The sequence below is a fragment of the Dissoconium aciculare genome (assembly GCF_010015565.1).
Source record: "Dissoconium aciculare CBS 342.82 unplaced genomic scaffold K489scaffold_6, whole genome shotgun sequence".
Classification (NCBI taxonomy): Eukaryota; Fungi; Ascomycota; class Dothideomycetes; order Mycosphaerellales; family Dissoconiaceae; genus Dissoconium; species Dissoconium aciculare.
This window is the reverse complement of record NW_022984956.1, coordinates 1,507,149-1,534,211: the sequence shown is the minus strand read 5'-3', so window position 1 is coordinate 1,534,211 and position 27,063 is coordinate 1,507,149. Positions and strand designations below refer to the sequence as shown.

Sequence of the window (27,063 nt, the reverse complement as noted above, 5' to 3'; positions counted from 1 at the left end):
TTGTTGTGAAATGGTCGATGATAATTACAACGATGCGCTCGATTCTGAGATTTGAAGTGGATTTAAGGTTGTCGTGAGATTATGTCCCTAATGAAGATGCGCTTGATACTAAGAAAAAAAGGTTGTTGCAATTGACTAGTTTTGCTAATGTGAAGTTTTCCATAAATACAATAGTTTTGAAAAAGGTCCATCATCCAGAACTTTGGTATACCATCCACCCTCAACGCCGCGCTAAACGAACACTAATAAACCCATTCCCAAAGCCTGCCTCCTCCGATTCGCGTTCGTACCAATACACAAGATGTTGGAAGTACACACACTTTTGTCTTGTCCAATTCATCACAAGCATAAATTCTTTCCTCACAACCACGGCATCCAAAGCAAATCCGCCTGTGCCAGCTTCTCGGGATTTGTAGCCTTGGCAATGAGATCGAGGACGCATTGACTGGCAGGGATATTGTTCGCGGTAGGTTCCTTCGCGATGGCGACTGCTTTGTTAACGATGGCCTCGGAGTTGCGCATGACGTTGGATCGCATCTCGTCCTCTTTGACGACCTGGCGGTGCGAGGCCATGTACCAGTGCTGCATCTCGTCGCGGACGAAGATGGAGAGATGATGCTCGAGTTCGCTGTTCATGCTGTCGGTGATGGTCGTGGTGGATGCTGCGGCGCCGTTCTGGCCGTTGGCGGCTGCAGATGTGACGGGGATCGGGGCGGTGATGTCGGAGGTTAGACAGCGCGCGATGGCCATCACGGCGGCGACGAAAATCCCTTCGGTGTGGATCGGGCCCATCAACACCTGCAAGTTGGGAGTCAGACGGAAGGGAACCGGCTCTGGCTGGTGCAGGTAGGGTCGCTGCGGGCTCAGGAATGGAAGGAGCTCGGATCCCCAAACGTTTCCAGTGCGTCTCGAGATGTGCATCTTGCTCGGGTAACGAGTAGTCATGAACATGGTGAAAGTAATGTACGTTAGAGCTGCTAGCTGGTAAGAAAATTGACGGCGGAACAGCCAGAAGTCGTCAAAGGAGGTGTAAGTCGTGGAAAAGTATTGACGGACGAGATCTTTCTCTGCATATCGCTGTTGCACATAGTTGAGTGACTCAAGTCGGACGTTGGCCCACTGTTCAGGCCGCTGAGGCGACAACGTGCGCATCTTCTCCATCGCGAAAGTAAGCGGGGCATCCTTGTCCTGGCCATGTCGTCTACAGTGGTCGTCGTAAATTCCCTGAAGACTTATGTAGGAAGCGTCATCTTGGGTCATGCGGATTGTCGGAGAAAGAGGAACCATGAACGGCAGGTGGAATTGTAGGTTGCGACGACGGCTCTCTTTCTTCTTCGACAAAGTGCTGTTGAAAATCCGGAACAGCTGCAGAATGCGTTCCTCACGGCGGCTGTGGCGAGGAGTAGGATGTTGAATCGCGAATGGATGGACGCTTCCATCGTGACCACGAATCTTGAGGCGCCGGTGACAAGCAGTCACGCCACGAACAAGATCCACGACGGGTATGAAACGCTCGATCCTGACAAAGTCCTGGTTCTTATCTTTGTGCTGCAGGTACTGTCCTGGGATTTCAACATCATCAAACCAAATGAAGCGAAATCCGACGAGATGGATTGTCTCAGCGAGGTGGAAGCTGGAAGGTTTACGATCCAGCAGTTCAGCCATCTTGTCACGCCATTTCCGCAACTTGTTGATGTATTCTTGCATCGTGGGTTTGTTCGCAACGAAATCAGCCTCAAAGCTCTTCCGAATGTGTGCTGGCAATATCGACTCCGCGAAACGCGTTATGTTGGCTTCCGTTGATGGTGGTAGCTTAGCATCCTGAGAATACGAGTTGGGTGAGCGATTGGTGTAGCTCAACGCGTCATTCAGCAGCGCAACGATCAAGCGGTAAGCATCTTCATCAGGTGGGCACTTGAAGTGACGTTGAATCTGCTCAACCATGGCCTCCATAGACGCATAGAGCAATGGAAAGGCGGTGCGAAGAGTCTTTTCCAATCGATCAGTGTGCTCCCATGGCTTCTTCGGCTTGGGCAACTCCTCAGTCTTGCTCTCCTCTTTCTTTGTGCTTTCATCGGTTGTCATGACGGTATCCTTGTTCGCGGCAGGCGTTGCGGTAGCTTCGCCATTCGCTGTGCCAGGTCTAGATTGTGCCTGGGGACTGCTGGCACTGCCCGGACGATTAGCAGCAGGCGATTCTTGCTTGACATTCTCCGCTGCTTTTGCTTTGGCCGCACGTAGTTCTTGTCCCTTGCGGATGACCTGCATATCTTCATGCGACGTGCGAAGCTGGAAGTGAAGTGCTTGCGGGTATGTCTTTGCAAGGCTATTGAGGATGACATGAGCAATATCGGCCTCAGCCTCAGTTCTGGACAAATTCGTGAGCAACTGCGGGATGAATGTGACCCAGTACCACCAAGGATGATCACCCTTGAAATCATTGTACTTCTTCGCCAGAGTGCCTGAAGCATCATCCAAGCTCAGCAGCCATAGGATACGACTCAATAGTTTCCGAGATTTGGCGCTCTTGTACTGTCCAGAAGCCTCAAGATAACAGCTCAGGGCATTACCAGCGAACTCGAGATTCTTGGGATCTTCTTTGAACAAATTGTCGCTGTATCTGCCCCACTCCGCCCACGCTTTGGGTAGTTTGATGTCGAAGAAGAGAGCGGTGCCAAACGCATCAGTCGCATCATCCTTTTGGTTGAGTTTGCTCAGGAACATGCCCTTGAGGGTGTAGAACTCGGCCTTCTGCTGGGGCTGAAAGTAGTTGAGGTTGGTATTGTTGATGACTTCCAAGCCTGACGTCAACTCGCTCTTGTTCTGGTAATGACATTTTGCTTGTTCGCGAAGCTTCAAGAAAGCTTCCTGAATCTCAATGTTTGGCAGCGTGTAGATCTTGCCCAGCTGCGCGATGCATACATCTGGCATCTCATGCTTGCGAGCGACATGAGCAAAGCGATTGATGATCCAGGCAGTCTCGTGAAATCCACGGTAACCGTAAGAACTTCCAGCAGCATTGTTGGGCACGTTCTGCGGCAGGAGAGGCAGATAGGTGCTGTTGATGAGGTTGAATATGTGCTGACGCCATGTGACAATGTCTTGCCAAGCATTGATGTCGTCCCAAGTGTTCGGCAGGCGATCACGCCATGTGCTGAGCAGGACCTTGAGCTCCTGCGATTTGACATCGAGATTTGCGGTCGTTGTTTGCGCCAGACTTTGACAGATGACGCTAGCATCATGCAACTCCACCAATTGCTGGAAATTCTCAAGCAAGCCAATGTGTGCTGTCGTAATGCGACGAGGTAGCTTGTGCCAATTCTTAATTGAAAGCTGAATATTCTCGTCGCATATCCGCGCAAATTCTTGCTGCGTCTCAGTCTTGTTGTGCATCTTGAGAAGCGAGATGAAAGATTGGAAGAAAAGCCGGCGCGGTGTGGGTGCATCAGAAACTGCTTTAACCACATTCTCAAGATGTTCACGGTTCTCGGCAGTGTTCCAAGTCTCGAAGTTTCTCCACATGGCCTCTAGATAGAGATCGTTGATATTTTCGTGCTTGGCGAATTCTCCGAGTATCTCCCATTGTTGCAATTTCTGCGCACAGAGAACCCATTGGTCTTCCCAGAGCATGTATTCTCCCTGCGAGTAAGGCAGTGACGCTGTGCGTGCCTTGACTTGAGCTTGCTCATACATCGTTTGAGCCTTGTCCCAGATGCCGTTTTGCTCGTATGACAAGGCAGCATTGGTTTCCACGTAGGCTGCTCGACGACGCCAGACACCATAGAATAGATCTCGCTCCTCAAGACCTGCGTAGGTTTCCACGAGAGCATCGAGAGCACTTTCGCGAACGTTTGGTGTGTCGACAATGGGCTTCATCACGAGATCCTCCATGTACGTCGCTCCAACGTACCAAGCATCATACTGTTTGAGCAGGTACTTCATCAGATGTGGTGGGAACTTGACGCGAATTTCTGACTTCGCGATTGCTTCGAGCAATGTGGCGACACAATTCGGGCGGCGGTCCATTTGACGTTGGTGGTAATCTTTGACCAGGACTTGCATCAAGCCTTGCTCCACATCCTCGCGATCCTCTCGGGAAAGAATTGACCAACACATCGGGAAGAAAGCAATCCAGATGTCATGTGCGAGTTGCCAATCCGTATGTTGAAGCTCCGATAACGGGATCAGAACATCCCGGGAGCGGACATTTCCTATCTCAACCATGAAGTTCCGCTCGTGGGCGAGAAGTTCTTCCAAGCCATCGTCAACCATGACATCGCTGAGTCGAGAGTCCCCGTTGTATGTATTGAAAGCTTGTGAAGCTTGTAGACAACGAAAGTCATCCTCTGCGAGGTGCAGCACGGTCTGCTGATCGAGAGTCCCAAACATGAGCTGGATAACTTGGCTAAGCCAGAAGGAGTCGCCAAGCACGTCCCACTGCTGTTCGCAGATGAGCTTGAAGAATCGATTGCTCGGGAATCGACTCAGGGCTTTATCGAAAATCGTCACGAATCGCGCGCGCATCTCAACATCTTGACAGCGCAAGCCGACCAAGAACGCCTGTTCCAGGCGAACGGCGAGCTCCGATCGAGTTATCTTCGGATCCTCGTAGATACGAATGACCAGGTTCAGGAATTTGTTGTAGAGCGTGTGGTCGGCACGGTTCTCGAAGAGAAGCATCTTCTGCAGAACGGCAGTTTTCTCCTTGAGCGTAGGCACCGGCTCGGCAGGATTGAAAACCCATTCTTCCACCTGAGCTAGGATCTTCTCGCAGATCTCATTGCTTGATGATCGCTCCACAAGAGATGCCAAAACGCTCAAGTACGGTCGGCGGGATTCGCCCAGTGTCGTCATCCTGTCTGAAAGCATTTCGATCACTTTGATAACCATCTGGACAGTTGTCTCCGCTTCTTGAGCAGTTGGGGGAGCAGGTCGAGTTTCGCCTGGCGGGACAGAATTCGGGCTTGAATGTGTAATGTGGTCCTTGGCCAGTTTCGTTTGCAGGATTCTCAGGAGCGCCGGGATATGGGTATCAATGTCCTGAGCCCTGCGTTGAGCCATGGCCCAAAGGATATTGATTGCGGGCACATGGTTGCCGTTATTCAGCAAGTCTCCAGCCATCGTGTTCAAGAATCCGATGAACTCATCAGTGGGACTGTCTGCATCAGGAAGATCTTCCTCAGACTGAACGATCGGAATAGGTTCGAGGGCACGTTGCAGTACTGGGGGTAGTCTCGGCTTGACATTCTCAGCCAGGTCCGCATTGTGCACTGCGGCTTGATATTCTGGAATTTCGCTGCGCAGAGCTTTTCCGAGCAATTTCTGAACCAGCGGCAGATGAGCAAGGACCCATTCGTCTGAACGCGAGTTCAACATGACCTTGACGACTTGGGTAGTGTTGATGACCCGCGTGAGCCAGACATCATATTTCTCATCAGTCTTCTGATCGGTTGTGAGGAATGTCTCCGTGACCTTGGGGATCATGTTGTCGATGTCGACATCATCCCAGTATGGAGCTGAGAGGAGTTTGTGAAGGATATCCAAAGACTTAGTCACGATCTCTGTGGACGGTGCCGGCGGGCTTACAGCACAGCTATCTTTATCCTTCGAATCTGGCTTCGGCGATGATGCTGGGAATCTTTCCGGGCTGGTCGCAATGAAGTGCACCATGTACTTGATGAAAATGAGACGTAGCTGCACGTTCGCTACAGCGCCCTTTTTGGGCGCGTCGGCTGTGGCCAGAGATCCCTGCTCCCTGACCGTTCGCTCTTCCCATTGCCAGATCAGCGTGAACAGATTCAATGCGAGCTTCCTGCTTTCGACACTCGAGTTGGGCACCGGCGCCACCTTGTTCATGGTCGTGATGATGCTTGACGAGAACTCCTGGCGAGATTCATAGAATAGATCAGGATGTCTCACAATGAAATGGTAGATGCAGGTGAGCTGTTGGGTGTTGTTCAGCTCTTCCGTGATGATCCTCTTAGGAACACGGAAAATTGCATGGGCCGGTGTACCGAAGCGCTTCTTCATGACAGGCTCAATAATCTCCAGTGACTGCATGACCAGGTTTCGACCTTCGGCTTGGTGCGCTCTCAACAGAGCGTTGTACACTTGCATGGCGATCTTGCTTGGGGTATCGTAGAAATGGATGAAGTATGCAATCAAGCCATAAGCTGCAAATTTGTTGATGTGATCATCGAGCTTGATCCAGTTCCAGCCGAATTTGATGATGTCTTTTCGGAAGTCGAAGCTGAATTCGTGGTGGTATTTGATTAAGAACGCAGAAGTCTGCAGGAGCTCCATGCGAGTGTGATCAGTACCCAGCGTCAACCCGTCGGTGGACTCAGGCTCGGGCTCAGTAAGTCCCTTCCACAGCTTGGAATGGACTTGCTCGAAAAGAGACCGATCTAGTAGCGGTGTGCCCTTATTTTTCTCGATGAAAAGAATCGACCAATTCCGCTGGGCGTCATTTGCAAGGATCGGGTTGAAAATGTGGTGGAACACGAACCACTTGAGCTTCTGAGGAGCGTCCTTTGAGGCATAGATGTCAATGCAACGGTTCATGATCGCTCTCTGTTGGTTCACCACGGTGCTCATGATGACGTTGGTGTACAAGAACGCGTACAGCGAAGGGCAAGGCCGCAGGTCGCCTTTAGCGCTCGCGCTCACAACGTTGAACAATCCATCAAGATCCTCGGGGTGCTTTGCGAGGTATGCTGTGATAATTTCCATGATCTGGCTACCGCTTTGGATCGCAGCGAGGCGGAGGTTCTTCGGCAGTTTCCTTTGCTGTTGTTGCCTGCGGAGCATTTGCGCTGCATTCAACAACGCGTCACGGGTCGCCTTATTCTCGAGCAATGGCTTCTCAGTCTCTGGATACTGGCAGATCGCATGCGCCACATGGATAGCATTGACAGACGCTTGCGCACGATCGGCATCGGTTTGTTCAGCTGTGATCGACTTTACAAGGACATCAGCTTCGGAGGTGACCTTTTCTCTGAGAATTCCGCTATCAGAATCAGTCAGGATCTGCGCAAAGAAGCGTCCGAGGGCCTCTTCCTTCAGCTTGCGGCTAAAATACGCCCAGGTCTCAGTGGGGTAGTGATTAAGATATTTGATGAGCGGCGCTCGGAATGGACTGCTTCGTGTACGTCGCAGTGTGGCTTCGAGATCCATGACACGAAGGACAAGATCGGGCAGGAATTGCGATGCTTGAGTTGGTAGCAGATGAAAGACGCTGAAGATGGCGGTCACCACACGCATCTTCGGCTGAGACTCGATCAGGGAAAAGGACACTCGTTGAAGCGTGGTCTTGTCAGCGATCAACTTCATGTGATCGAGGAGCCGGGTTCCTATCTCGACTTTGAAATAATTGTGGAGGAGCTGCAGCAACGTTCGTAGTCCCTCCAGGCCCTCAACAGAAAGTCGTTTGGCGTCCTGAACATTCATGAGTATCGGGCGGAGCCCATTCTGAAGTAGATCCTTAGGCAGCTTGGCGTTCGAAGAGAGAACATGTTGTAGACCAGCATTTGCCGAAGCAGCGACGTCCTTGTTCTTGCTGTAAAGCGATTTGAAGAAAATGCTGATGACTCTTGCGCGATCTTGTGCCACACGTGTCTGCGCTTGTCCTTGCCGGCCAGGCGTATTTGTGGCGTTAAATCCAGGCATCTTAATTGCAGTGGTCAATAATTTGAGACCCGCCACGCGCAGGCGGACGATGCTATCGGCCGGGCGATATTCCTGCGGCTTTTGTGCCAAGCTTTCATCCTCGGCGTCGACCAAAGCCATAGTCTCCTGGATGAGACGATCCAAGTGTCCGTCGTAGATGATGATCTCCTTTTCGCCCTGGCTCGTCAACATGAAGTCGATGGCATCAATGTAACCTATCTGAGCGGCGAAGGGTAGGGCACGCAATGGCTTCATGAAAATGGGTGCAATGCACAGCTCTTTCACTGGATTGAGAAGCTCGACCAACGGCATGTCCAAGGATGTGGCGAGCTCCTTCAATGCTGTCTGACTGGTCTCACGGACATGGCGATTCATGTGGTTGACCTCACCGATAAGCCGGTTAGCAAGGATGTTGAGTTTACTATCCTTGCTCTCGAGATCAGCCTTGGTCTCCAGGCCACTTTTGCCGAAACGCGTCGCAAGAGCGATGACTGCCTGAGAAGCCTGCACGCGGATATTCGCTGGGAGCTCTTGGGGCATGTCTTTGACCACGTAAAGCAAGGCCTTGAGCATGTCGTGCATGCGACCAGCGATCCACGAATCAGAAAAGGGCAGCTTCTTCACGTCAAGAATGATCGCCAGACCGATGGAACCAGCATTCTTGGTGAACCATTCTTCTTCGTAACAAGCATGACTGAGCACTTCAACAAGCTTGGCGAAGAACGGGAGGCTTTCCACTTTTGCTTCTGATCCGAAGATCGTAGATGCAAATTTGTAGCAGAGAATCATCGCCTTTTCGGCAGATTCTCGTACATCCTTGATGGACGAGGCTAAGCTGTCGCAAATTGCGTGTGCCAAAATCACGGTGTCGATAAACACCGGACCATCACCAGATCTGGCATCGAAGGGGCGACTTGCATGCTTCTCTCTGGCTACAGCAGTGCCCAGCTCGACGACCATGAAATGTCGATACACAGAAAGTAGGATCTTGTCAGCTTCAGGCTTCAAGAAGTCGATGCTGGTTGCATGGATGACTGCTTTGATCAGTCTGAGGAGTTTATATTTCTGCTCGTCTCTCTTGGCCATTGATGCACCCGGCTCTGACACAGAGAAAAGATCTGAACCGAAGTCAAAGCTCTTGTTCGCAAGGTCGTCAGCCTGGAGCCGAATCAATCGAGCCAGATCGTCGGGAAGGTTGTCCGAGCCGACCAGCAACTTGACATGAGACGTGATGAGCTTGAAAGCATGTCGCTTGTAAAACTCGTCTGATTTCTTTCCCGCCGCTGTTGAAGGCGTGTCCCAAAGCTTGTCGATAGCAGCGTCGACTCCAAGATGTGCTGGCATGGCGCGACTGCTCTTGCTCGAATGCGGGCTGAGAAAATGGACGTCAAAGCTTGCAGCATCATCCGCCGATGTGCGCCATTCAAGTTCGGGTGCAGCAGTCAAGAATTTGCGGTTGCGTCCACCCAGTTTGCCCAAAATCCTCACGGCTGTATGAGCTCCCATATGGCCGGTACCTGTGAGCTGACCGTTGTTCATAGTGGCGCCCGTAACGCTCACTGGTTTTAACATGCGCCAGAGACTGCCCATAATCTCATACATCCAAGGCTGCATGATCGGGTCCAAGTAATCGGCAGTCAGGTTGTCGACACACAGTTCAAGGGTCCGAAGACCTTGAGCGGTAAGCTCGTTGACACCTGCAGGGTTGATACTTCTGTCGCTCGGACTTCCATTGCCACGGTAATTTGGTGTGGCGGGCTGCTCGCCTGCTCGAAGCGCAACTGTGAGCGGTCGCATGAGATACGACAAATGCGGTAACAAATGGCTGAGACGTGCCGGCACGGTCAGTGACAATTCCACGAAGAGATCGCGAGTGCTACCGTCTGAGGCTGCAGCGAGTTGCGTGTTGAGGACTTCCAAAAGCATTTCTAGAAGAGGAAGGATTTCCTTGTAGAGGTGCTCGAATCGACCACCACCGATACTTCTGAATAGTGATCGGAGCAAAAGGAAATAGTTGGTCGGGTTTTCGGCCGTGACTGAGAGCTCGATCGAGCGCGTGATTAGATCGCGAACATGAGGGAGCAAGACGCCCTCATTGTGGGTGGAAAATAATGTTACAGCCATGAACGAAAGCTTGAAGAGGCGCAATAGCACAGCTGTCTTGGTGTTGTCGTTCTCGCCAACCTCGTCAAGCTTGCCCATGAGGAATTTCAGCAGCATTCCACAGAACGCTGCACTTGTTGCCTCGCTTGCGAGAAGGAATTGCGGAACATGAAGAAGCGCAGGGTGCCGGAAGTTTTGGCGATACAGGAACTCTAGACCAGACGGCGTGCCCGAAGTGAAGATCTCGTGGAAAGTCGCAGGATCCAAATTATGGAAGATCGTGGCGAACGATTCTAGGAGATCCTTCTCTTCTTTGGAATTGGCTGTCTGCGATAAACTGCTGTTGGTCTCGGCATTGCCATCGCCTGAGCCAGCTTGGTCCAACGGAGCATAGTACTGGAAACACTTCGCACCTTCACGGAAAAGCTTGACCAAAACATTCACCTCTTCCGCCTCAAATCCTGAAGACAATTCGTTCCAGTGTGGAGGTGCGTTGGATGGATCCACATCCTCCTTTATCCTCGGAGGATTGCTGTTTCGTAATTGTGTGAAAAATTGTCGCAGTCCCTGCAGGAGGTTCTTGAACAGAAATTTGTTCTCGGTCACAGGATCCATGGCCCGATCCCGCGGGTTCGTGGCTTTAATTGGCATGGCGTTGAAGATGTCCGTCTCGTCCCAATCCGGCTTCATTTCTTTGACAGCGAGATACGACTCGGCAGGCGCTTCTGTTCCCGAGTTGTTTTGTTCTGCTTGTTGTCGGGAGAGCTTGACAGCATTTGGATATGCCCTGTTCATGGCTGCAAACTTATCTGCAATGCCATTCAATACGGTGATCATCAAGTACCGAGCATCCTTCTTCTCGGGCATCTTCGACATGCACTCGGCCATATTAAGGAGCAATTTTGCACTCATCGTCTGATAGCTCGTTCCGGGGACTTCTACGCCATCATCACCGGTGAGATGGCTTACGTATACATGTACTACGTGAGCTATTTGATCAGACGTCAATTGCTCTCGAACGTGGTGGATCAAGTCAGCAAGCATTGTGTATGCCAACGGTCGCAATGTGGCATCAGCTGTCAACGAATCTCCAACGAGTGTCCGGGAATCCAGGAGTGGGAGGATCACAGGAAGGAATTGCTTGCGGAAATTGAAGTTGATAATATGTCGAATTGCAACAAGAAGCTCCTTGCGTGTGGCAGTGTGACTTCGCGGTACATCCCGGAGAAGGCGAACGACAAGATCTGGCAGATGAGGCAAAAAATCCGACATCGTTGACTGATAGGCACGAAGTAGATATGCAAGAAAGGACATGGTCTTGACCTGCGCTGTGATCATGTCTCCAAATGCGGTAATTTGACGACTTGTTTTGAACTCCTTTGCAATGCCGGTGAAAATCGTGTTGTTCTGCTTGGCTTCGTCATGCGCCTTCTTCTGCGCTGGGGCCTGCAGAAGGAGCGCAGCCTTGATACGAGGTGTAAATTTGACCACTTGCTTCGGTCCAATTTGTCTGTGATTCTGGAATATCGAAACGACGATGATCGGACATTCGGCGATCACTTTGAAACTCTGACTGCCTGTCGGCAAAGACTCGCCGGTCGTAGTGCCAGTGTTCCCGCTCGCAGTCGCTCCAGAGGCTGATGGGGTATCAGGCGTTCCTACATTAGTCGTTGAGGGTATTTGCACACTGGAAGCTGGAGGTTGCGCTGCGCCAGTCTCGAAGGTATCCTTGATTCTTTGCGGCATGCTGTCGAAGATGTTCAGGATGAGCTGCAAGAACTTCTCCGCAACCGGCAAAGTCTTCACATGATGCCGACAGAAGTCCATGATGATCTTCAGACATAATACGGCGTTGTCCTCGGCCTCCACATCCACCAATTGCATGCATTTGTCAATGATCTTCTCCCCAAACGGCTCCATCACCTGCGGATCCGGCGAGACAGGCAACCTATGCAAGATCTCAAGGACATGCTGGCGCACCTTGCGCTCTGATAGCGCATCATCTGGCGCAACGCATATGGGTGTATCCGTAAGGATTGTGAAAAAGAGAGGCACAAATTTCGTAAGGAAGTTGGAGTATCCAGATGCCTGGCTGACTATCTCAAGTGAATCGCGCAGCTCAATTAAGAGATTCGCCTTTGTTTTGAGATCGGTCGCTGGATCCCGGAGCCTCCCCTCCAACGTCTCCAGCGAGCGCTCCGCCATGGTGAACGATCTGGCTTGTGGCCAGCAATCGCCCAGGGCGACTCAGCGTCGAAGGTGTCGTTTCCGAAATGAAGAAAGCGTTCTCAATTCATTTAAGCGTTTCAGAAATGGGCCAGAACTTCCGTATCCTTCCAAGCGTTCGGTGCGGTCGAGATTTGCATGAATGGGTGATGTGAAGTGAAGATTCGTGATTGTTCTTGAGTCGCGTGCAGGCGCGACTTTGGTGAATTAATCGTAGGTGGAAGATGGGTCGTTATTCTCGGCGCATTGACAATGATGGCGATGTTGATGATGTTTTTGAAAAAGTCTTTACCGGCGATTAAAATCAGGTGATCATCGAATCGAGAACGATTAAAAAAGGTAAGGTTGGAATGTCGTGTCCATGGATGTGCCAGTCTGCGGTCGCACAAGGAAGACGTGAATTTGCGATGGCTCTCTGGCCTGTAGCAAAAGCTCGAAAGTTGAGACCCCAGACTTTCGTGGGCATGGGAAAGACCTTGAGACGGGTAGTTCCGTCCACTACTGTAGCGTACCGAACCGTGGCCCGTCTCGGCGCGGACCGACTTCCGATCGGAGAATGTTCCTGACGCTCGGATACACGGGTTTCTGTCCTGCATTGCATGTGACGATGGATCCTGGGTCACCGGGGCACCTGCAGATTACATTGATGCTCTGTGCAGATTTGGCCATCCGATGGAGGTCACCTTATTGGAAATTCTGTTCATAAATCTTGTCTTTTCTACATGATCAATCAACCCATCACAACTTCGCAGGGATGTCCTTCTCATCCACAATCAGGCTCTGGACCTTCTTCAAGCTCTCCACAGCCTCCCGCTCTATCCGCGAGACCAGGTCGGCGCAGGTGGGAATATCGTTGATCAGACCAACGACTTGACCAGCAGTCCATACCTGTGATAAGATTAGTCCGAGTCCGAGGTTGGAAATACCCTGTCCTGGATGAAACTTACACCGTAGTCCTTGTCACCGTTCAAAAATACTTGACGACCTCGCTGTCCGCTGACCCACGGTTGGACATCCTTGAATTCGGTCGTCTTCGGGTCGTTCTCAATTTCGTAGGCCTTAGTCGAAGTCTCGTTCTTGAACAATCGGGAGGTGTTCCTCCACTTGCGCAACACGAGTTGTGTGTCTGTCTCCTGGGCGCCAACGATGGCCTCCTTGATGTTCCAGTGGATGGGCGCCTCTACGGTGCACATGAATCGGGTGCCCATGTTGATGCCCTCCGCACCCAAGTTCAGCGCAGCGGCAAGACCGTATCCATCGCAGAATCCACCAGATCTGCGGTTGTGGCACACTTGTCAGCATATCCTCTCCCTGCATTGCAAGGTCGCTCGAGACCACTTACGCGATGAATGGGATGGGCACGACCTGTCGTGACTTGCTCAACAAGATCAAGTTTGTGATATCTGTCTCGCCGACGTGTCCGGCGCACTCAAAGCCATCAATGCTGAGGAAGTCCACTCCCAACTTCACAGCACTCAGCGCATGTCGGATAGTGGTGCACTTGTGAAGAATGACGCAAGGCGGCGAGGCAGCCTTGAGCTGTTTGATGATCGGGCCAGGCGAGTTTCCTGCAGTCTCCACGATCCGAATACCCTCGTCGATGATGGCTTGCGCATACGCTGGGTAGTCCGGTGGGTTGATCGAGGGTAGGAGGGTAAGGTTGACACCGAACGGCTTCTTGGTCATGCTCTTGCACTTGCGAATCTCCTTGCGCAAGTCATCGGGAGTGGGTTGAGTAAGCGCCGTGATAATTCCGAGACCGCCGGCGTTGGAGACAGCGGATGCGAGTTCGGCGTATCCGACCCATTGCATGCCACCTTGGACAACAGGGACTATTTGGCGAATACTGGTCAGCGTCCTGCAAATCCACAGTGCGCTTTCACATTACACGAACCTTTGATCCCGAGCTTGCGGGTGAGCGCAGTGTTGAAAGGCATGTTGTATTCGTAGTGGAACCGGAGCAAATTCAGGTCAATGGAGAGTGGTGAGAAGTATCCTGTTCGCTCTCTATGTGCTGTCTAGGTCTGGATGTGAATGCGAATGTAGTCCTTCACAGAGAATGGTGAATGACTTTTGCGCTCGTCGACTCTCTTGTATGGGTCCAGTGGGTCTCGTGGTCAGTCGGCGTCGGAGCTCAAGCCAAATCCGATTCCTACACATGGCAACCAGCGGCCAATTCTGGGCCCTCCACGCTCTGTTTCAACCTCGCCGACGTCAGTCTGCCCGACTCGACAACCTCGGCCGTATCCGAGCGTTGCGAGCTCAACTTACATAGTGTCCCGTACTAGCGTTCAGCTTACCGTAGCACAACGCGCTTATTCGCGTCTACCTGTTCACGTGCTATTTAAGATCGACGACGACGACCTCACGTTGCAGAGCGATAATGATACATAATCAATACAATTAGTGCATGGGCTCACATACTGCATGGTGGACTTTGCGCAAACTTCCATGAGACCCATGCATGTCCGACATAAGTAGCGCCCAGGATATTTGCTTCCTTCCTGCGACCAGTCGCGAAATGGTCAATTAGGCCTATTGGAAGCGCCGACCCAACAAACGAACAGACAACAAACTCAACTCCGGTGCAGAGCCAAGTCTGCCGAGCTACCTCCAACAGCTATTCCCACCATTGGAGCTACTCCTTACGAGATCGTTCAACCAACATGACACGTTTATGATCTGCCTGTGAGCGGCCCAGTATGGCGAACGATGTAGATCAAGTGGTGCCTCGTGAAACTTTGGCTGAGATTCGGCGGCCTTGCGGCGGTGTTCGAGCACGCTCATGCCAGCAACAAATTAACCTTCTCCGCACGCTCCCACGTGTTGTATCATGGTTAATGGTGTGACGGCTCGAATGCTGTCCACACAGGTTGGTTATAATGTTCAAGTTTGTTGGCGAATTGGCCGAGCAGCATCTCATGCTGGCAGGACATGACTCTAGCTGGCCAGGTCGTCCAGCACTCAGGATCCTTCGATGAAGCATCACGCGCTGTGTCTGAACATCCTGAATTCCAACATACTCCTCGATCATGATCCATAGACAATCATCGCGAAAAGTAATGGATTGGCTGATATCTCTTCGGTATTTAAATGGGATGCTTCGCCCGGGATATTCTGGTTTTCATCATCGATTCAGCACTTCGCCCATAACTACCATTTCGAGACCAAGCCTCGTCCACAAACTTGTTTACGCAGCTTAGAGCTTGCCGCACGACTTCATCATGTCAACCACGCGCAAATTCTTCCTTTTCACCACCTTCCTGTCGTTGGCTCTACAGGCTATTGCCTGGACCGCGGCCGATCTCAGTAAGTTGCCGCTACCTGTTTGTAGAGTCTCGCTGATGTCCTCCAGAGATCCAACTCAATGCAGACCTCGCCAAAAACTATGTGGGAGTGTATGGCTCTGTAGTCACCCTGAAGCCCGGGTCAAACCCACAAGACGGGGAGATTGTTCACATGGCTTTTGTTGCATACCAAGCCATGCGTGAGCAGCTTGCAAAGGACATGGTATCGTCAACCCACAGCAAGTCATTGATGAAGAAGGTCAGCCGAGGCAATGGACCCACGGTCATGACCGCGCTCGTGAAGGGCGATCATGTGTACTTGGCATCGTCAATGAAAGGATCGGGTCTCCTCTACGACGCGACCACCAAAGACGTGTTCGTACCAGGGACCGGCGCACCTGCTAGCTATTGGCAGAATCTCAAGTCCGGTGTGTGTCCAGCAGAAATCCAAGAAGGTCTCAAAGAGTGCGGGTTTCTGGTCAAAGGTACCAGCTCTCTTGTTGGTCACCAGAATGGAGGCTCTTGCGGAGAGGTCATGGCAGGCTGGGCAGCTTGCAACAACCCCCCGAGTGCTCACACGGGCCCAACAAGAGTCGTTGCTGTCAAGTCTGTGGGTGGAAAGATGATGATCGAGGACCCTTGTGGCGCCGACCCAGATGCTACACCTGTATGTCCCACGCCTCTGAATTTCTATGTAAAGGGCTCGCTGACAGCTTTACAGGAATGGATCCCAAAGGGTTGTAAGACTTTCAACAGCAAGCTCGGGTGGGTCACCATCAAAAGCAACACTCCAGAGGCGAAGTCAGATCACCTCCAAATCATCAGTGTCAAGCAAGCTACATACGTGGTGAGCAAGGCCAAGCCCCAAGCGCCTTGATTTGAAGCTTCCAGGTGAAGCTCAAGATTCGCCAAATCAAGATCATCTGGCCAGGGTCTGATCTTCCTGAGACGTTGTGCTATGGGTTACTTGAGTGCTTTATTTGGTGTTCGAAAGAAGAGATCATCTCCTGAGTTGTAGCAGTGCGGAAGACGATGTGTCGTTACAGTATTCTGCGGAGTTCTGGGGTTGCGGGCAATATCTCGATAATAGAAATAGAATGAGAATGTTCCTGGGCACCTAAATCACATGTTAGATCGAGTGAATTCTCCAGCTTCCGGCAGCAATGGCTATCTTTCTGCTGGGTCGAACACTCTCTCGTGAATATTCATATTGGAAGCCCGAGTCGACACATCAGGGGGGTCCAAGCTTTGCTCCGCTCCGTGTCCGCTGCACCTCGTGGCTTCCTAGCAAGCTCGACGAAAATATGATCCGCGACACCAATGCAAAAATTGCACATAATGCGGACGCCGCGCAGACTGATCTGAAAATCATCATATGAGATCGCTAGAATGTGCAGTATCGTGTGTCGCCTTGTCACCGCCCATCGCGAAATGGTCTCGATTGGGCCTGTCGGAAGCGCCGTTCGTGCCGCAACGAAAGAACACCTGTGCAGACAACAAGTTCGACTCTGTCACAGAGCCAGATCTGCCTTTTCATGGCCGTTGCAGAAATTTGTCTCTCACAGTGTGACCTAAAGGAAGTGGTACTTTAGACCCGTTTGTGTGCAGCCTAGATTACTGAACTATGTAGGTCAAGTACTACTTTACGAAATTTTGGCCGTGTTGCGAAGGCCTTGCGGCGTTGCATAAGCATGCTCAGACAACGATGTCTAGTTAGGTTCTTCGCCGCACTGCTGCTAGCAATGATCTTCCCATGGTATGGTCGATCATCCACTTAAGCATTTGGACTCGATTTGGCCGGGCAGCAACGCAGGCGAGTGCTTTCTTACCACGTCGCACCGTATTTTACTCGCGATCTCGTAATGAAACATTAAGCGCTTAACCTGGGCATCCTGGGTCACAGCACAAGTCGTTGTCATGATCTGTCGTTTTCCAGCTTCATTACAATGGGCAAGAACGCGTCTGGGCCATTTGGGTGCATAAGAAAGGCTTCGTTCGCACTGCCCTGGTAGTTTTGTCACAATCCAGCATTCGATTTACAACTACCACTATATACCAAAGAACCTGCGTGCCTCATTCGCGAAGCTTAGAGCTTCCTCCACGAAACCACCATGTCGATCGTAGGAAGGCTTCTGCTCTTCGTTACGTTCCTCTCGCTAGCCCTGCAAGGCTTCGCCATCACCGGGGAAGACCTCAGTACGTTTCTCCAACATCTTGGCCGGCCTCTTCTAATACTCCTCAGAGATTCGGCTCCATTCAAAGCTTGCTGAAATCAAGATTGGCGTGTATGGCTCGGTCGTCACCTTCAAAGAGGGCACGGTACTGTCGAATGAGAATATCGTTCACCTGGCTTACACCGCGCATGAAGCCATGCGCGGTCGGCTAGCGGGTGATAAAGCAGCAGCAGGGCCGGGGAGCCAAAGCTTCAGGAATGATGTGACCAGAAATTATGGGCCTACAGTGATGACTGCGGTCGTTCAGGATAATCATGTGTTCTTGGCGTCGTCCATGAAGGGAAGGGGTCTTATTTACGACCCGAAAACAACCAAGATCGATCTACAATTGACGAGCCAGTCAGTTGCTTACTGGAAAGGGCTCAAGAGCAATGTGTGCCCCTCGGCGGTTCAACAGGGCTTGCAGGATTGTGGGTTTCTTGTCACGGACACCAAAGGCGCCCAGCATGCCGTGGGACATCAGAACGGAGGGTCTTGTGGCGAGGTCTTTGCAGGCTGGGCGCTATGCGATACGGTTCCCAAGAAGAACTCCCCCGTAAGAGTGGTTACTGTCGCATATTCAGGCGAGAAAATGGTCATCAAGGAACCTTGCGGCGCAACTCCAGAAGAAGACGTATTGGTGAGCTCTACTCCTCCAGAAAGGTTTGGGCCGGTCGCTAACTTCTGCGCAGGGCTGGATTCCCCGAGGCTGTCAGACCTTCACAAGATCGCTCGGCTGGACCGTCATACCCAGTGGTACTAAAGCGATAGATGCGGGCCATGTCAGCGTCGAAAGCGCGCGAGAGGCTACGTACCACACTACATCCCATGCAAGAGCTCAAGCTCAAGCTCAAGCTCACGGCCATTGATCTTGCCCTTTCTCATCAGCTTGTCGTCCGCCGGTATGTGACGACGAGCTCTCGGACGCGCTCGTAGTCTGAGCAGGCAGGTGCCCTTGAAGTTGGACCTGCGGCATGCCGGCAAGGAGATATAGAGTTGACAGCGATTGGAAAGTGATTGCTCGTCGGATACGCCGAGATTCTGGTATCATACTGCTGGCTCTTCAAGCGTATCGTTATTAGTCGACGACGGCAAAATGTAACAAGAATCGTTACGCGTATTTTTCGTCCACATGAGTGTAGTCATGCTTTTGTTGGTCAGAGTGTCGTGGTCGAGTTGCTGTGCGATCCGAACAAGGAGTTTGGCGAAGCATCGTATTTGCAACCCTCCCATCTAACGCGTGACAGTAGCCGCAACATGGCTCGGCATCATTCGGCGCGGATCGTGGTGTTTAGGCGGTAGAGGGGATCGACAGTCAGTCTGCCCTGATTAAATACAATTTAAGATCTGTCATATGGATGTGCACGATCAATTCTTCTTTGATGCTCTGGAAGTTTAAATGTTTGGCAGAGTGAGTTCATCGCCTTTGAAAGCAAAGACTCATGACTTCTGAGCATTGTCATACACTTCTCTCCACCGGGCATTGGCCTTGCGCCTTTCTTCGGTCCATGGTATTATGTTGTCCCCGCCAAACATCAACGTGACTCTATCTTTGCCGAAAGCCTCACACGTGCTTTCATACCTCCACTGGGCTTCTTCGTCATCCGATGGCTGTTGATCGGTACGCGGCGGTTCTGGGCGCCAAAAGCTTTCTGACCACAACATATGCACCGCAAAAGACCATCGACGCGGCAGATAAGTCGTGCCAGAATCACCTGTGCATGTCCACCAGGGCTCTTCTCCTTTCTGCCGTTCGATTCCCATGTGATCCCAATGTCCGTCGCATTTGTAATCAAAGTAGTCTGCGATCGTGCCGAAGTCGTCCATGTCATTGTCGGAAAGACCGTGTAAATCGGCGTATACATCTGGCAGGAGTGATGGATGGTCGTAGGCGACAACAAAACGTCGCAACAATCGGAAGAACTGGACGTAATTTGGTGGATTTCTGAAGCAATTCCACTTCTCAAACCTCTTGGGGTCGGATTCATCCCAACTAGGGTCTCTTTTAATGGCTTTAATTGACTCTGCGCGGCTATCCTCGAACATTTTTTGGGAGACGCGCACTCCGAACGCAGCGCGTTCAAGCCAGGACAGGTGGTGACGGATAGTGGCATTCAGATCGGCATGTACAGTCGAATCTTGGGATGCTTCATCCAGCTTCAAGGCCTGCAAGGCCTCTTCAGTCTTCGTATCTTTCGGCGCTGATCCTTTCGTGGATTCTTGATGCGGTACTTCCGTGAATGTCGCTTGAGATCCATTTCCCACCTTCACTTCTCCCGACAGCACTTCCGGCGGCGACGCTTCCAACCTGGCAAGTTCCAAAAAGTCCATCAACTCCGACCTCGTGAATTGAAAAACCCTACATACAATCGAAATCGTATTTTCATGCCAAACTTGCTGTGCTTTTCGGCACGTTGACGAAAAGTGTAATACTGTCTTGATTTCTGGACTGCATTCACACATGATTTGCGCAAGGAGTTCAGCTGGGAGATCCGTGATTGAGGCGGACATGATGCTGACTGTGAAGCACGGAAAACTGCCCAGAGATGTCGTGAATTTGTCGGCCCTTTCCTTGCGCAGGTGTCAAGGATTGAAACTCATGATATACTGTTTACTGTTATCGTTCAGGCCTAGTCCAGCCATTGCGGCGTCCATGAGCTGAGCTAAAGCTGAGGTCATCGGTCCACATTCCCGTTTCGCAGGAACAACATAAGACGCCTAGCAAAACAGCGTATGTTAGAACGTTGGATTACTTTGGTACGATTTGAACGAAAATATTCTCACGACGTATCGGGACTGGCTGGGCCGCGGACTGGGTCTCGCCGGCGAGCTGAAGCGCGTACACTAACCCCAAAGCCAACCCTTGTACCCTAACACATTCAAGACTTGACGGCTTCGTCTTCCTGGCTGCCCAGGTGCTTTTCATGGCGACGATGATAAAATAGAGTGAAATGATTGATTGAATTGGCGAGCGAGAAGCATGAATCGCCAACGGAACACAAATTCATAAGACCGAACGCCAAACTAAACGAACCTAGTTGCGCCAAAACCTGATCCAAACTTGCGGTTTGTTATCCATCTACCGCTTCTTCGAGTTGACGTTTCTTCCAGCTCCAACCTTGATCCTCCCTCCACTCTTGCCCCGATCACCTGTCAAAATACCAGGCAAGTAATCCTCATCCATCAAATTTCTCGTCTTCTGCCTCTGCTGCACACGGGCGGCATTCTGATACTCCTTCTGATCCTCAGCCAACATAAGCTCATTACCCCAACCGCCTTTCCCACCGCCCTTGAGTTTGCCATTCGAGGAACCATGTACAGGTTTAGGAATACTGTAGCGGTCGCCGCGGTGGTTCCACTGCATATTCTTCTTGAGATGTAGGCGAAATTCGCCGCTGGCGCTCGTGGAGCATGCGACGCGGGTGAGTGTGGCCTGGCCGCAGCGTGGGCAGAATTGTTTGGCGAGGTCGCGGCAGACGTTGAAGCAGGCATGGCAGCGGAGGACGTAGGTGTTGAGGCGTTTGACTCGGAACATGGCCGAGGAGAGTAGGTTGAGGTTCATCTGGAGAATCACGTTTTGCATGGCGAAATCGGTGGTTATCACAGCGACTTGCATTACCGCGGGTGCTTCGGCTTCTTTGGTCGAGCCGATTGCGTCGGCCGCTTGCTTTTTCTTCAGATTTGAAGGCGTGATCCAGCCGCCGTCGTCTGAGTCGGAACCCGAATCCGAGTCGAATTCGTTTTGGCTTTCCGCTGATTGTTGAGCGGAATCAATCATCACTGGCTCTGCTTCAGCTTCCTGTGGCGCTGACTCGGCGACCTGAAGCGTCTCAAGTTGTGAGGATAATTCTGCATCCTGTTGGCCAGGAATAGTGTCTTCTTCTTGATCGGCGAGCTCCGCTGTTTCTCGGTCTATCGGGGCTGCTGCAGTGACGTCTGTCGGGTTCTGCGCGGCACCAACTGCATCTGGCTCGGGCGCGATAATCTTCTCCTCAGCAACGCCTTCTGACGTCTCAGACTGCTGAGCGCCACTAATAACCTCTATAGATCCATCTTCAACCGTGGCTGACGGCTCAGCTGCTGATTGAGCACTCTCGTCCTTCTCAACTGCGTCCTCTGCTGCCACGGCCTCCGCTTTTCCTGGCGGAGGACCGTTCATGCCCTTCTGACCTGGAGTGCGTCTCAACCTCCAGTCGCCGCCATTTCTCTCACATTCAAGTTCATACGCAAGCGCGATGATTTGAATATCCGGCTTGCTCAGCACGGCCAAGTCGCCAGTCTTCCGAGCGAAATCGACAATGACTTGCACGCTTGCGGGACGGGGTGTCCTAAGAGTCACGAATGGTTTGAGAGTCGTTTCGAAGCGCGTCCGTGTGGCGGAGTCTTTAATTTCAGCAATGATGGCGGGCACTGTCACGATGACCTCGGCTTGGCTCAACAATGTTGAGACAGATGGCTCGTTCTTGATGATGGATCCAGTGTCCAGAACTACGGTATGGATCGGTTTTGAGGTCGCCATGGTCTCGGAAGCCATGATGGTCTGTACGAAGGGTTGAGTCTACAAAGGCTGGGAGCGCAGCATGAAATGCCTTTACGCGAATAATTTGTCGACGAAATTTACCATCGGGCAGCCGTGCCGAAAGTAGATTTCTCCTAGCGCACCAAAGAATACTCGATTCTTTCAAGTAGCTGGTGGCAATTGCAGGTGGTCTTATATCGTTCGCACTAGGTATGCGAATTTCAACTACTCGACGAGTCTCGAGACTATGTCTGTAAAACCTAGATGTGCGTTCTTCAAGATCTTGGATTATCCGTACTGATTTGACGTCGCCGTCACGAACAGAAATTCTGAATGGAAAATCCCACTTCAGACCGGCGCTAGCGGAGATAAGGATAAGAAGAGGGGTCCACAATGAGCATCGTGAGAGCCTGAGGCAAATGATGTCGCAATGCATGTTCAATCCCACTCCTCGATGATCAAGTCAGTCCCGATTTCCAGGTCGATGCATTCTCGTCAGGTTTCTCCAAGCCTCATGCCGTGATGCCAGAAACTACGGGCGTCACGTATTGAATCCTCGCGAGAACAGTTTGGTATGGACCGCGGCCACTACAATTGCCGCGATTACTACATCACGCCACATTTCGCCGCCCCAACCATCAGCAGTACTATCGAAGTAACCAACGACGAGACGAGATCGATAATTAGGGATCGCCCGAGTCACCTAAGCTCAGTTATCCGCCATGAATCCTTTGATGAACTCGAGCAGCGTTCTCGCTCTCCGGCGAGTCAGCAGCCCAAATTTCCATTTCTACGACTCCCCCTGGAGCTGAGACAGCAGGTTTATAACTATCTCCTCCCGAGGACTATTTCCAAGCCGCAAGATGTCACGGAGGTCCTGAGTCGGAAACTCGGCTCGATGAGCTTGTCCGAAGCGAGCTTGGACAAAGCCTGTCCGCCACGGAATGCCACCGGCATTGGACCAAGAGCCACGGCGATCACCGCATACCATATCATCTGGAAGCGAGGAAACGTCAAATTGTTATGTGTCAACCGGCAGATCCACGATGAATGTGCAGATCTGATTTACGGTGGGAACAACACATTCCTCCTCAGTGTGACGTATGCCGGTATTATTTTCCGCTACAGTTGGCTACTGCCTTCGGGCTTGACTCCGACGAAGCGTTATCCATTCCTGGAATTGATGCCCCAACGATATCTGACCCGTTTGAATCGCGTGGTAGTGTGTGTGGAGCACGTCGACGCATACACTGCGATGATCAAATTCAACGTTGGAGCGCAGGGACTGGTGTACGGATTGAGAGGTCAGGTGCAGAAGCTGGTTGATGGCTTACTGTCTCCGCCATCACCACATCCATTGGCGACCAACTCAGAAGAGCATCCAGCTCCTCCCACTAACAGCGACACAGCAAAGATTTCGGATCACGTTGCAACCAGGATACCGCTCGCCAAGATGCATGTCCGCGTCTCGACAGCGAATTCGATCGTTGACGAGATGAAGCGCAATCGCGCGCTCAACAGTGGCCGCGCTGCAGAGGAGGTCACCTTACCGATCCAAGGCCTCGCGGATATGCTTCAGCCGTTGGAAGGTTTATCCGGAGTACGGGATGTGGCTGTCACTGGCGCTGTGCCGGATAACCTCGCACGACGCCTCGAAGAAACCATGAATTCCAATCGTGAGATTTATGAGGTTGGTCATCCTGGAACGAGTTGTAAATGTCCGAAAAGACCCTCAGCGATGGCCGGAGCGGACTTGAGCTACCGAGGAATTGACGGTGACGGATTGCGATTGTTTGCATATATGAATGATCTGATGTGACCTTGTAATAGCAAGGATAGAATGTTAATTTCCTCTCCAAACACATTTAGATTCTCATCGTCGTCGTCGTCTCCCTCCCTGTCGTTGTTTCTGCTGTTTACCTGATGCATGTACTGGCAGGATTGTCAAAGAGACGATCGCGAGGATGGAGAAAGATCACAACGTGACCACTACAGTGAGAACGATGATACTGTCCGGTCCATCCATCTTTATCATTGTGTGGTAAGAGAGGAGATTGTTGCAAGTTGGAAGACATGTAAAGTACCCAGGTACCTAGGTAATGTTCACCATTAGGGTTATGAAATACTTCTAAAGTTGCAGTGTGCTTGCGGTGTCGTCACTCCGTGCGGGCAAACTCGGGCCCCACCATGTGAATTATCGTTGTGCTGGAGGAATTATTTTTGTTCCTCACTGGCGGGCGCGCGTTCCATGCAGGAAGAATCTGATGAGATGATCGCCGGAAAAGCTAGCGAGGAAATTTATTGTTACGTACTGTACCACTGTACAGTACACGTTTGTTGAGCCAATATCGTCTTCCATTTTGTGATTTAATATAATCGTTTCTACCCACGTATCCCTTCATACATCGAGCAGTTCGTCAAACATTCACTTGTTTGGCTTCACACTTTCTTCGCGAAGACAGACTAGGGAGGATTGTCCTCAGCCTTATCACCAACCGTTACTCATCGTCAGGGCGGTGATTGGAATCTGCATATCGATAGCGCACGCCCACCCATTTGCCCCACCAAAGTCGTCACAGCGGCAATATTTTCCCTGGCAATAATAATTACGCCGCCTAGGAGTATTATTCTCGCTTTCTCTCCGGTCCAAATCCACAACACATATCCCTCCCACATTTCTCACCATGCCTGTCTCAGCGTCCAAGGCGGCTCGTGAAGCCAAGCGTGCGGCGGCCAAAGACAAGAAGCCCTCCAGCAAGTCAAAGAAGGATGACGCTGAAGCCGATGGATCGGGCGAAGGAGAAAGCCTGCAGGAGATGAACAGCAAGGTTGCTAAATTGGCACTGCAAGAGGACAAAGATGGTATCTCTGACCGAGTCACAACTGGTGTTCTTGCCTCCCTGGAGGCGAGCCGAGACGTGAAGATCATTTCCGCATCACTCGTCTTCCACGGAAAGGTGCTCTTCAACGACACCATGATCGAAGTCAACTACGGTCGTCGCTACGGTCTCTTGGGTGAGAACGGTTGTGGAAAATCTACCTTCTTGAAGGCCATCGCCAAGCGCGAATTCCCCTTCCCTCAACACATCGACATCTACCTCCTCAACGAAGGTGCTGAGCCTTCAAACACTGGTGCTCTCGACTGGGTCGTCAACCAGGCCGAAGCCGAAATGAAGCGGTTGGAAAACTTGGCTGAGAAGATCTTGGAAAACGAGGGTCCTGACAGCCCCAAACTCGAGGACATCTATGAGCGTATCGATGGAATGGATCCCTCGACCTTCCGCACACGTGCCTCTTTGATTCTGACTGGTCTCGGTTTCAACAAGCAGACCATGGACAAGAAGACCAAGGACATGTCCGGTGGTTGGCGTATGCGTGTCGCGCTCGCCAAGGCGCTTTTCATCAAGCCATCTCTCCTTTTGCTCGACGACCCCACCGCACATTTGGACCTCGAGGCCTGTGTGTGGCTTGAGGAATACATGAAGAAGTGGGACCGTACCCTCATTCTCGTCTCCCACTCGATGGATTTCTTGAACGGTGTCTGCACAAACATGATCGACATGCGAGAGAAGAAGCTGCTGTACTATGGTGGTAACTACGACACCTACCACAAGACTCGTGCCGAGCACGAGGTCAACCAACAGAAGGCGTACGAGAAGCAGCAAGACGAAATCAAGCACATCAAGGAATTCATCTCCAAGGCTGGTACCTATGCCAACTTGGTGCGACAAGCCAAGTCGCGACAGAAGATTTTGGACAAGATGGAGGCCGACGGTTTCATCCAGCCTGTACACAAGGACCGTGTCTTTTCCTTCCGTTTCGCCGATGTCGAGAAACTGCCTCCACCTGTGCTTGCTTTGGACGATGTAACCTTCTCATACTCAGGCGAGAAGGACGATCTCCTATACGAGAACCTCGATTTTGGTGTCGACATGGACAGCCGAACTGCGCTAGTGGGCCCCAACGGTGTTGGAAAGTCGACTCTGCTGCGTATCTTCACTGGCAAGCTCTCACCAAACAGCGGCGCTGTCTCACGTCACACCCACTTGAAGTTGGGCATGTACAGCCAGCACTCGACTGAACAGCTCGATCTGACCAAGTCCGCGCTGGACTTTGTCCGCGACAAGTTCTCGGCCATCAGCCAGGATTACCAATACTGGCGTCAACAGCTCGGCAAGTACGGTCTGTCTGGAGAGTCGCAGACCGCCATCATGGGTACTCTCTCCGAGGGACAGAAGAGCCGTATCGTCTTTGCCCTGTTGGCCATTGAGGGTCCCAACATGTTGCTGCTGGACGAGCCGACCAACGGTCTCGACATCCCGACCATTGATTCATTGGCTGATGCGATCAATGCTTTCTCGGGCGGTGTGGTTGTTGTTTCTCACGATTTCAGGTTAGTTAATCATCTATTCTTGCGTACTCCCTGCTTGAACCCCTGTCATCAAGAGGTATTCGACCGATCCCACGAACAATTATCACTGACTCTTCTTTTCAATCACAGATTGCTCGACAAGATCGCCAAGGACATCATGGTGTGCGAGAACAAGACCGTCACGAGATGGGACGGTACTATCGGACAGTACAAGAACAACCTCCGCAAGAAGATGCTTGCAGCCGGTGGTGTGTAAGCGATCCCTCGTGAAGAGGTCCGGTAGGGTCAAAATTGGAAAGCGAGGGTGCTGTCCATTGATCCCGTCTTCATCCCACACACAGATGGCGAAGACTTGCGAGCAGCGACTCCATCGGACAACCATCCACGACCCTTTGAGATATCAATTCGACACGCGAAGGAGTTTGTCACTTATCTGAGACAGGGAAGGGTCAATTCCATGGTGTTGCACACCGGGAATAATGAATGGGGGGTGATACAAGATGGGGAAAATCGGCGAAATAGATAGGTGTTGGTCTGCTAAATTTATCATCGTTGCACTTTACCATCTTGACAGGCGTATACTAGTACCTACCTAGGTAGTGGTGAAAGGAAGGAGAGGACATGTAGTGAGGAAGTGCATTGCCCACCTGATGACAACCCGCAGACCGGAGTGCT

At 51.5% G+C, this 27,063-nt stretch overlaps 8 protein-coding genes across 8 annotated transcripts; 4 read left to right on the top strand and 4 right to left on the bottom strand.

Annotated features, from left to right (window-relative positions):
• Window positions 1–255: 255 nt before the first annotated feature.
• Window positions 256–12,409, bottom strand: K489DRAFT_380543 (uncharacterized protein). Its single transcript, XM_033604908.1, has one exon. The coding sequence runs from the start codon at window positions 11,974–11,976 to the stop codon at window positions 361–363; it is 11,616 nt and encodes a 3,871-aa protein (XP_033460178.1). The 5' UTR covers window positions 11,977–12,409; the 3' UTR covers window positions 256–360.
• Window positions 12,410–12,582: 173 nt separating this feature from the next.
• K489DRAFT_431725 (inosine monophosphate dehydrogenase) lies at window positions 12,583–14,194 on the bottom strand. The gene is made up of 4 exons (XM_033608454.1): window positions 13,892–14,194; window positions 13,340–13,829; window positions 12,945–13,272; window positions 12,583–12,885 (listed from the first exon to the last, which is right to left on the bottom strand). Exons 1-4 carry the CDS (start codon window positions 13,932–13,934, stop codon window positions 12,736–12,738), a joined length of 1,011 nt encoding a protein of 336 aa, XP_033460177.1. The 5' UTR covers window positions 13,935–14,194; the 3' UTR covers window positions 12,583–12,735.
• Window positions 14,195–15,220: 1,026 nt separating this feature from the next.
• K489DRAFT_225436 (uncharacterized protein) lies at window positions 15,221–16,304 on the top strand. The gene is made up of 3 exons (XM_033599766.1): window positions 15,221–15,306; window positions 15,355–15,951; window positions 16,006–16,304. Exons 2-3 carry the CDS (start codon window positions 15,457–15,459, stop codon window positions 16,159–16,161), a joined length of 651 nt encoding a protein of 216 aa, XP_033460176.1. The 5' UTR covers window positions 15,221–15,306; window positions 15,355–15,456; the 3' UTR covers window positions 16,162–16,304.
• Window positions 16,305–17,395: 1,091 nt separating this feature from the next.
• Window positions 17,396–18,366, top strand: K489DRAFT_370717 (uncharacterized protein; the record flags this gene model as incomplete). Its single annotated transcript, XM_033603165.1, has 3 exons — window positions 17,396–17,480; window positions 17,527–18,137; window positions 18,190–18,366. 3 exons carry the CDS (start codon window positions 17,396–17,398, stop codon window positions 18,364–18,366), a joined length of 873 nt encoding a protein of 290 aa, XP_033460175.1.
• A 571-nt stretch (window positions 18,367–18,937) lies between these two features.
• On the bottom strand, window positions 18,938–20,008 carry K489DRAFT_370716 (uncharacterized protein; the record flags this gene model as incomplete). Its single annotated transcript, XM_033603164.1, has 1 exon — window positions 18,938–20,008. The coding sequence occupies one exon, from the start codon at window positions 20,006–20,008 to the stop codon at window positions 18,938–18,940; it is 1,071 nt and encodes a 356-aa protein (XP_033460174.1).
• Window positions 20,009–20,442: 434 nt separating this feature from the next.
• K489DRAFT_380538 (proteasome maturation ans ribosome synthesis protein) lies at window positions 20,443–22,302 on the bottom strand. The gene has a single exon (XM_033604907.1). The coding sequence runs from the start codon at window positions 22,029–22,031 to the stop codon at window positions 20,577–20,579; it is 1,455 nt and encodes a 484-aa protein (XP_033460173.1). The 5' UTR covers window positions 22,032–22,302; the 3' UTR covers window positions 20,443–20,576.
• Window positions 22,303–22,493: 191 nt separating this feature from the next.
• On the top strand, window positions 22,494–24,092 carry K489DRAFT_357492 (uncharacterized protein). The gene has a single exon (XM_033602558.1). The coding sequence runs from the start codon at window positions 22,591–22,593 to the stop codon at window positions 23,833–23,835; it is 1,245 nt and encodes a 414-aa protein (XP_033460172.1). The 5' UTR covers window positions 22,494–22,590; the 3' UTR covers window positions 23,836–24,092.
• Window positions 24,093–24,347: 255 nt separating this feature from the next.
• Window positions 24,348–26,950, top strand: K489DRAFT_380536 (ABC transporter domain-containing protein). The gene is made up of 2 exons (XM_033604906.1): window positions 24,348–26,409; window positions 26,518–26,950. Exons 1-2 carry the CDS (start codon window positions 24,701–24,703, stop codon window positions 26,642–26,644), a joined length of 1,836 nt encoding a protein of 611 aa, XP_033460171.1. The 5' UTR covers window positions 24,348–24,700; the 3' UTR covers window positions 26,645–26,950.
• The last annotated feature ends 113 nt before the right edge of the window (window positions 26,951–27,063 follow it).

What these genes read in the sequence shown, in the direction of transcription:
- K489DRAFT_380543 (XM_033604908.1), bottom strand. Translation starts at nt 11,976, where the DNA reads ATGGCGGAGCGCTCGCTGGAGACGTTGGAGGGGAGGCTCCGGGATCCA.
- K489DRAFT_431725 (XM_033608454.1), bottom strand. Translation starts at nt 13,934, where the DNA reads ATGCCTTTCAACACTGCGCTCACCCGCAAGCTCGGGATCAAAG. An exon ending in GTGCCCATCCCATTCATCGC is followed by an intron (nt 13,273 to 13,339) that starts GTAAGTGGTCTC and finishes CCACAACCGCAG; the next exon opens with ATCTGGTGGATTCTGCGATG. An exon ending in ACGGTGACAAGGACTACGGT is followed by an intron (nt 12,886 to 12,944) that starts GTAAGTTTCATC and finishes ATCTTATCACAG; the next exon opens with GTATGGACTGCTGGTCAAGT.
- K489DRAFT_225436 (XM_033599766.1), top strand. Translation starts at nt 15,457, where the DNA reads ATGGCTTTTGTTGCATACCAAGCCATGCGTGAGCAGCTTGCAAAGGAC. An exon ending in CCGACCCAGATGCTACACCT is followed by an intron (nt 15,952 to 16,005) that starts GTATGTCCCACG and finishes ACAGCTTTACAG; the next exon opens with GAATGGATCCCAAAGGGTTG.
- K489DRAFT_380538 (XM_033604907.1), bottom strand. Translation starts at nt 22,031, where the DNA reads ATGGCTTCCGAGACCATGGCGACCTCAAAACCGATCCATACCGTAGTT.
- K489DRAFT_357492 (XM_033602558.1), top strand. Translation starts at nt 22,591, where the DNA reads ATGGACCGCGGCCACTACAATTGCCGCGATTACTACATCACGCCACAT.
- K489DRAFT_380536 (XM_033604906.1), top strand. Translation starts at nt 24,701, where the DNA reads ATGCCTGTCTCAGCGTCCAAGGCGGCTCGTGAAGCCAAGCGTGCGGCG. An exon ending in GTTGTTTCTCACGATTTCAG is followed by an intron (nt 26,410 to 26,517) that starts GTTAGTTAATCA and finishes TTTCAATCACAG; the next exon opens with ATTGCTCGACAAGATCGCCA.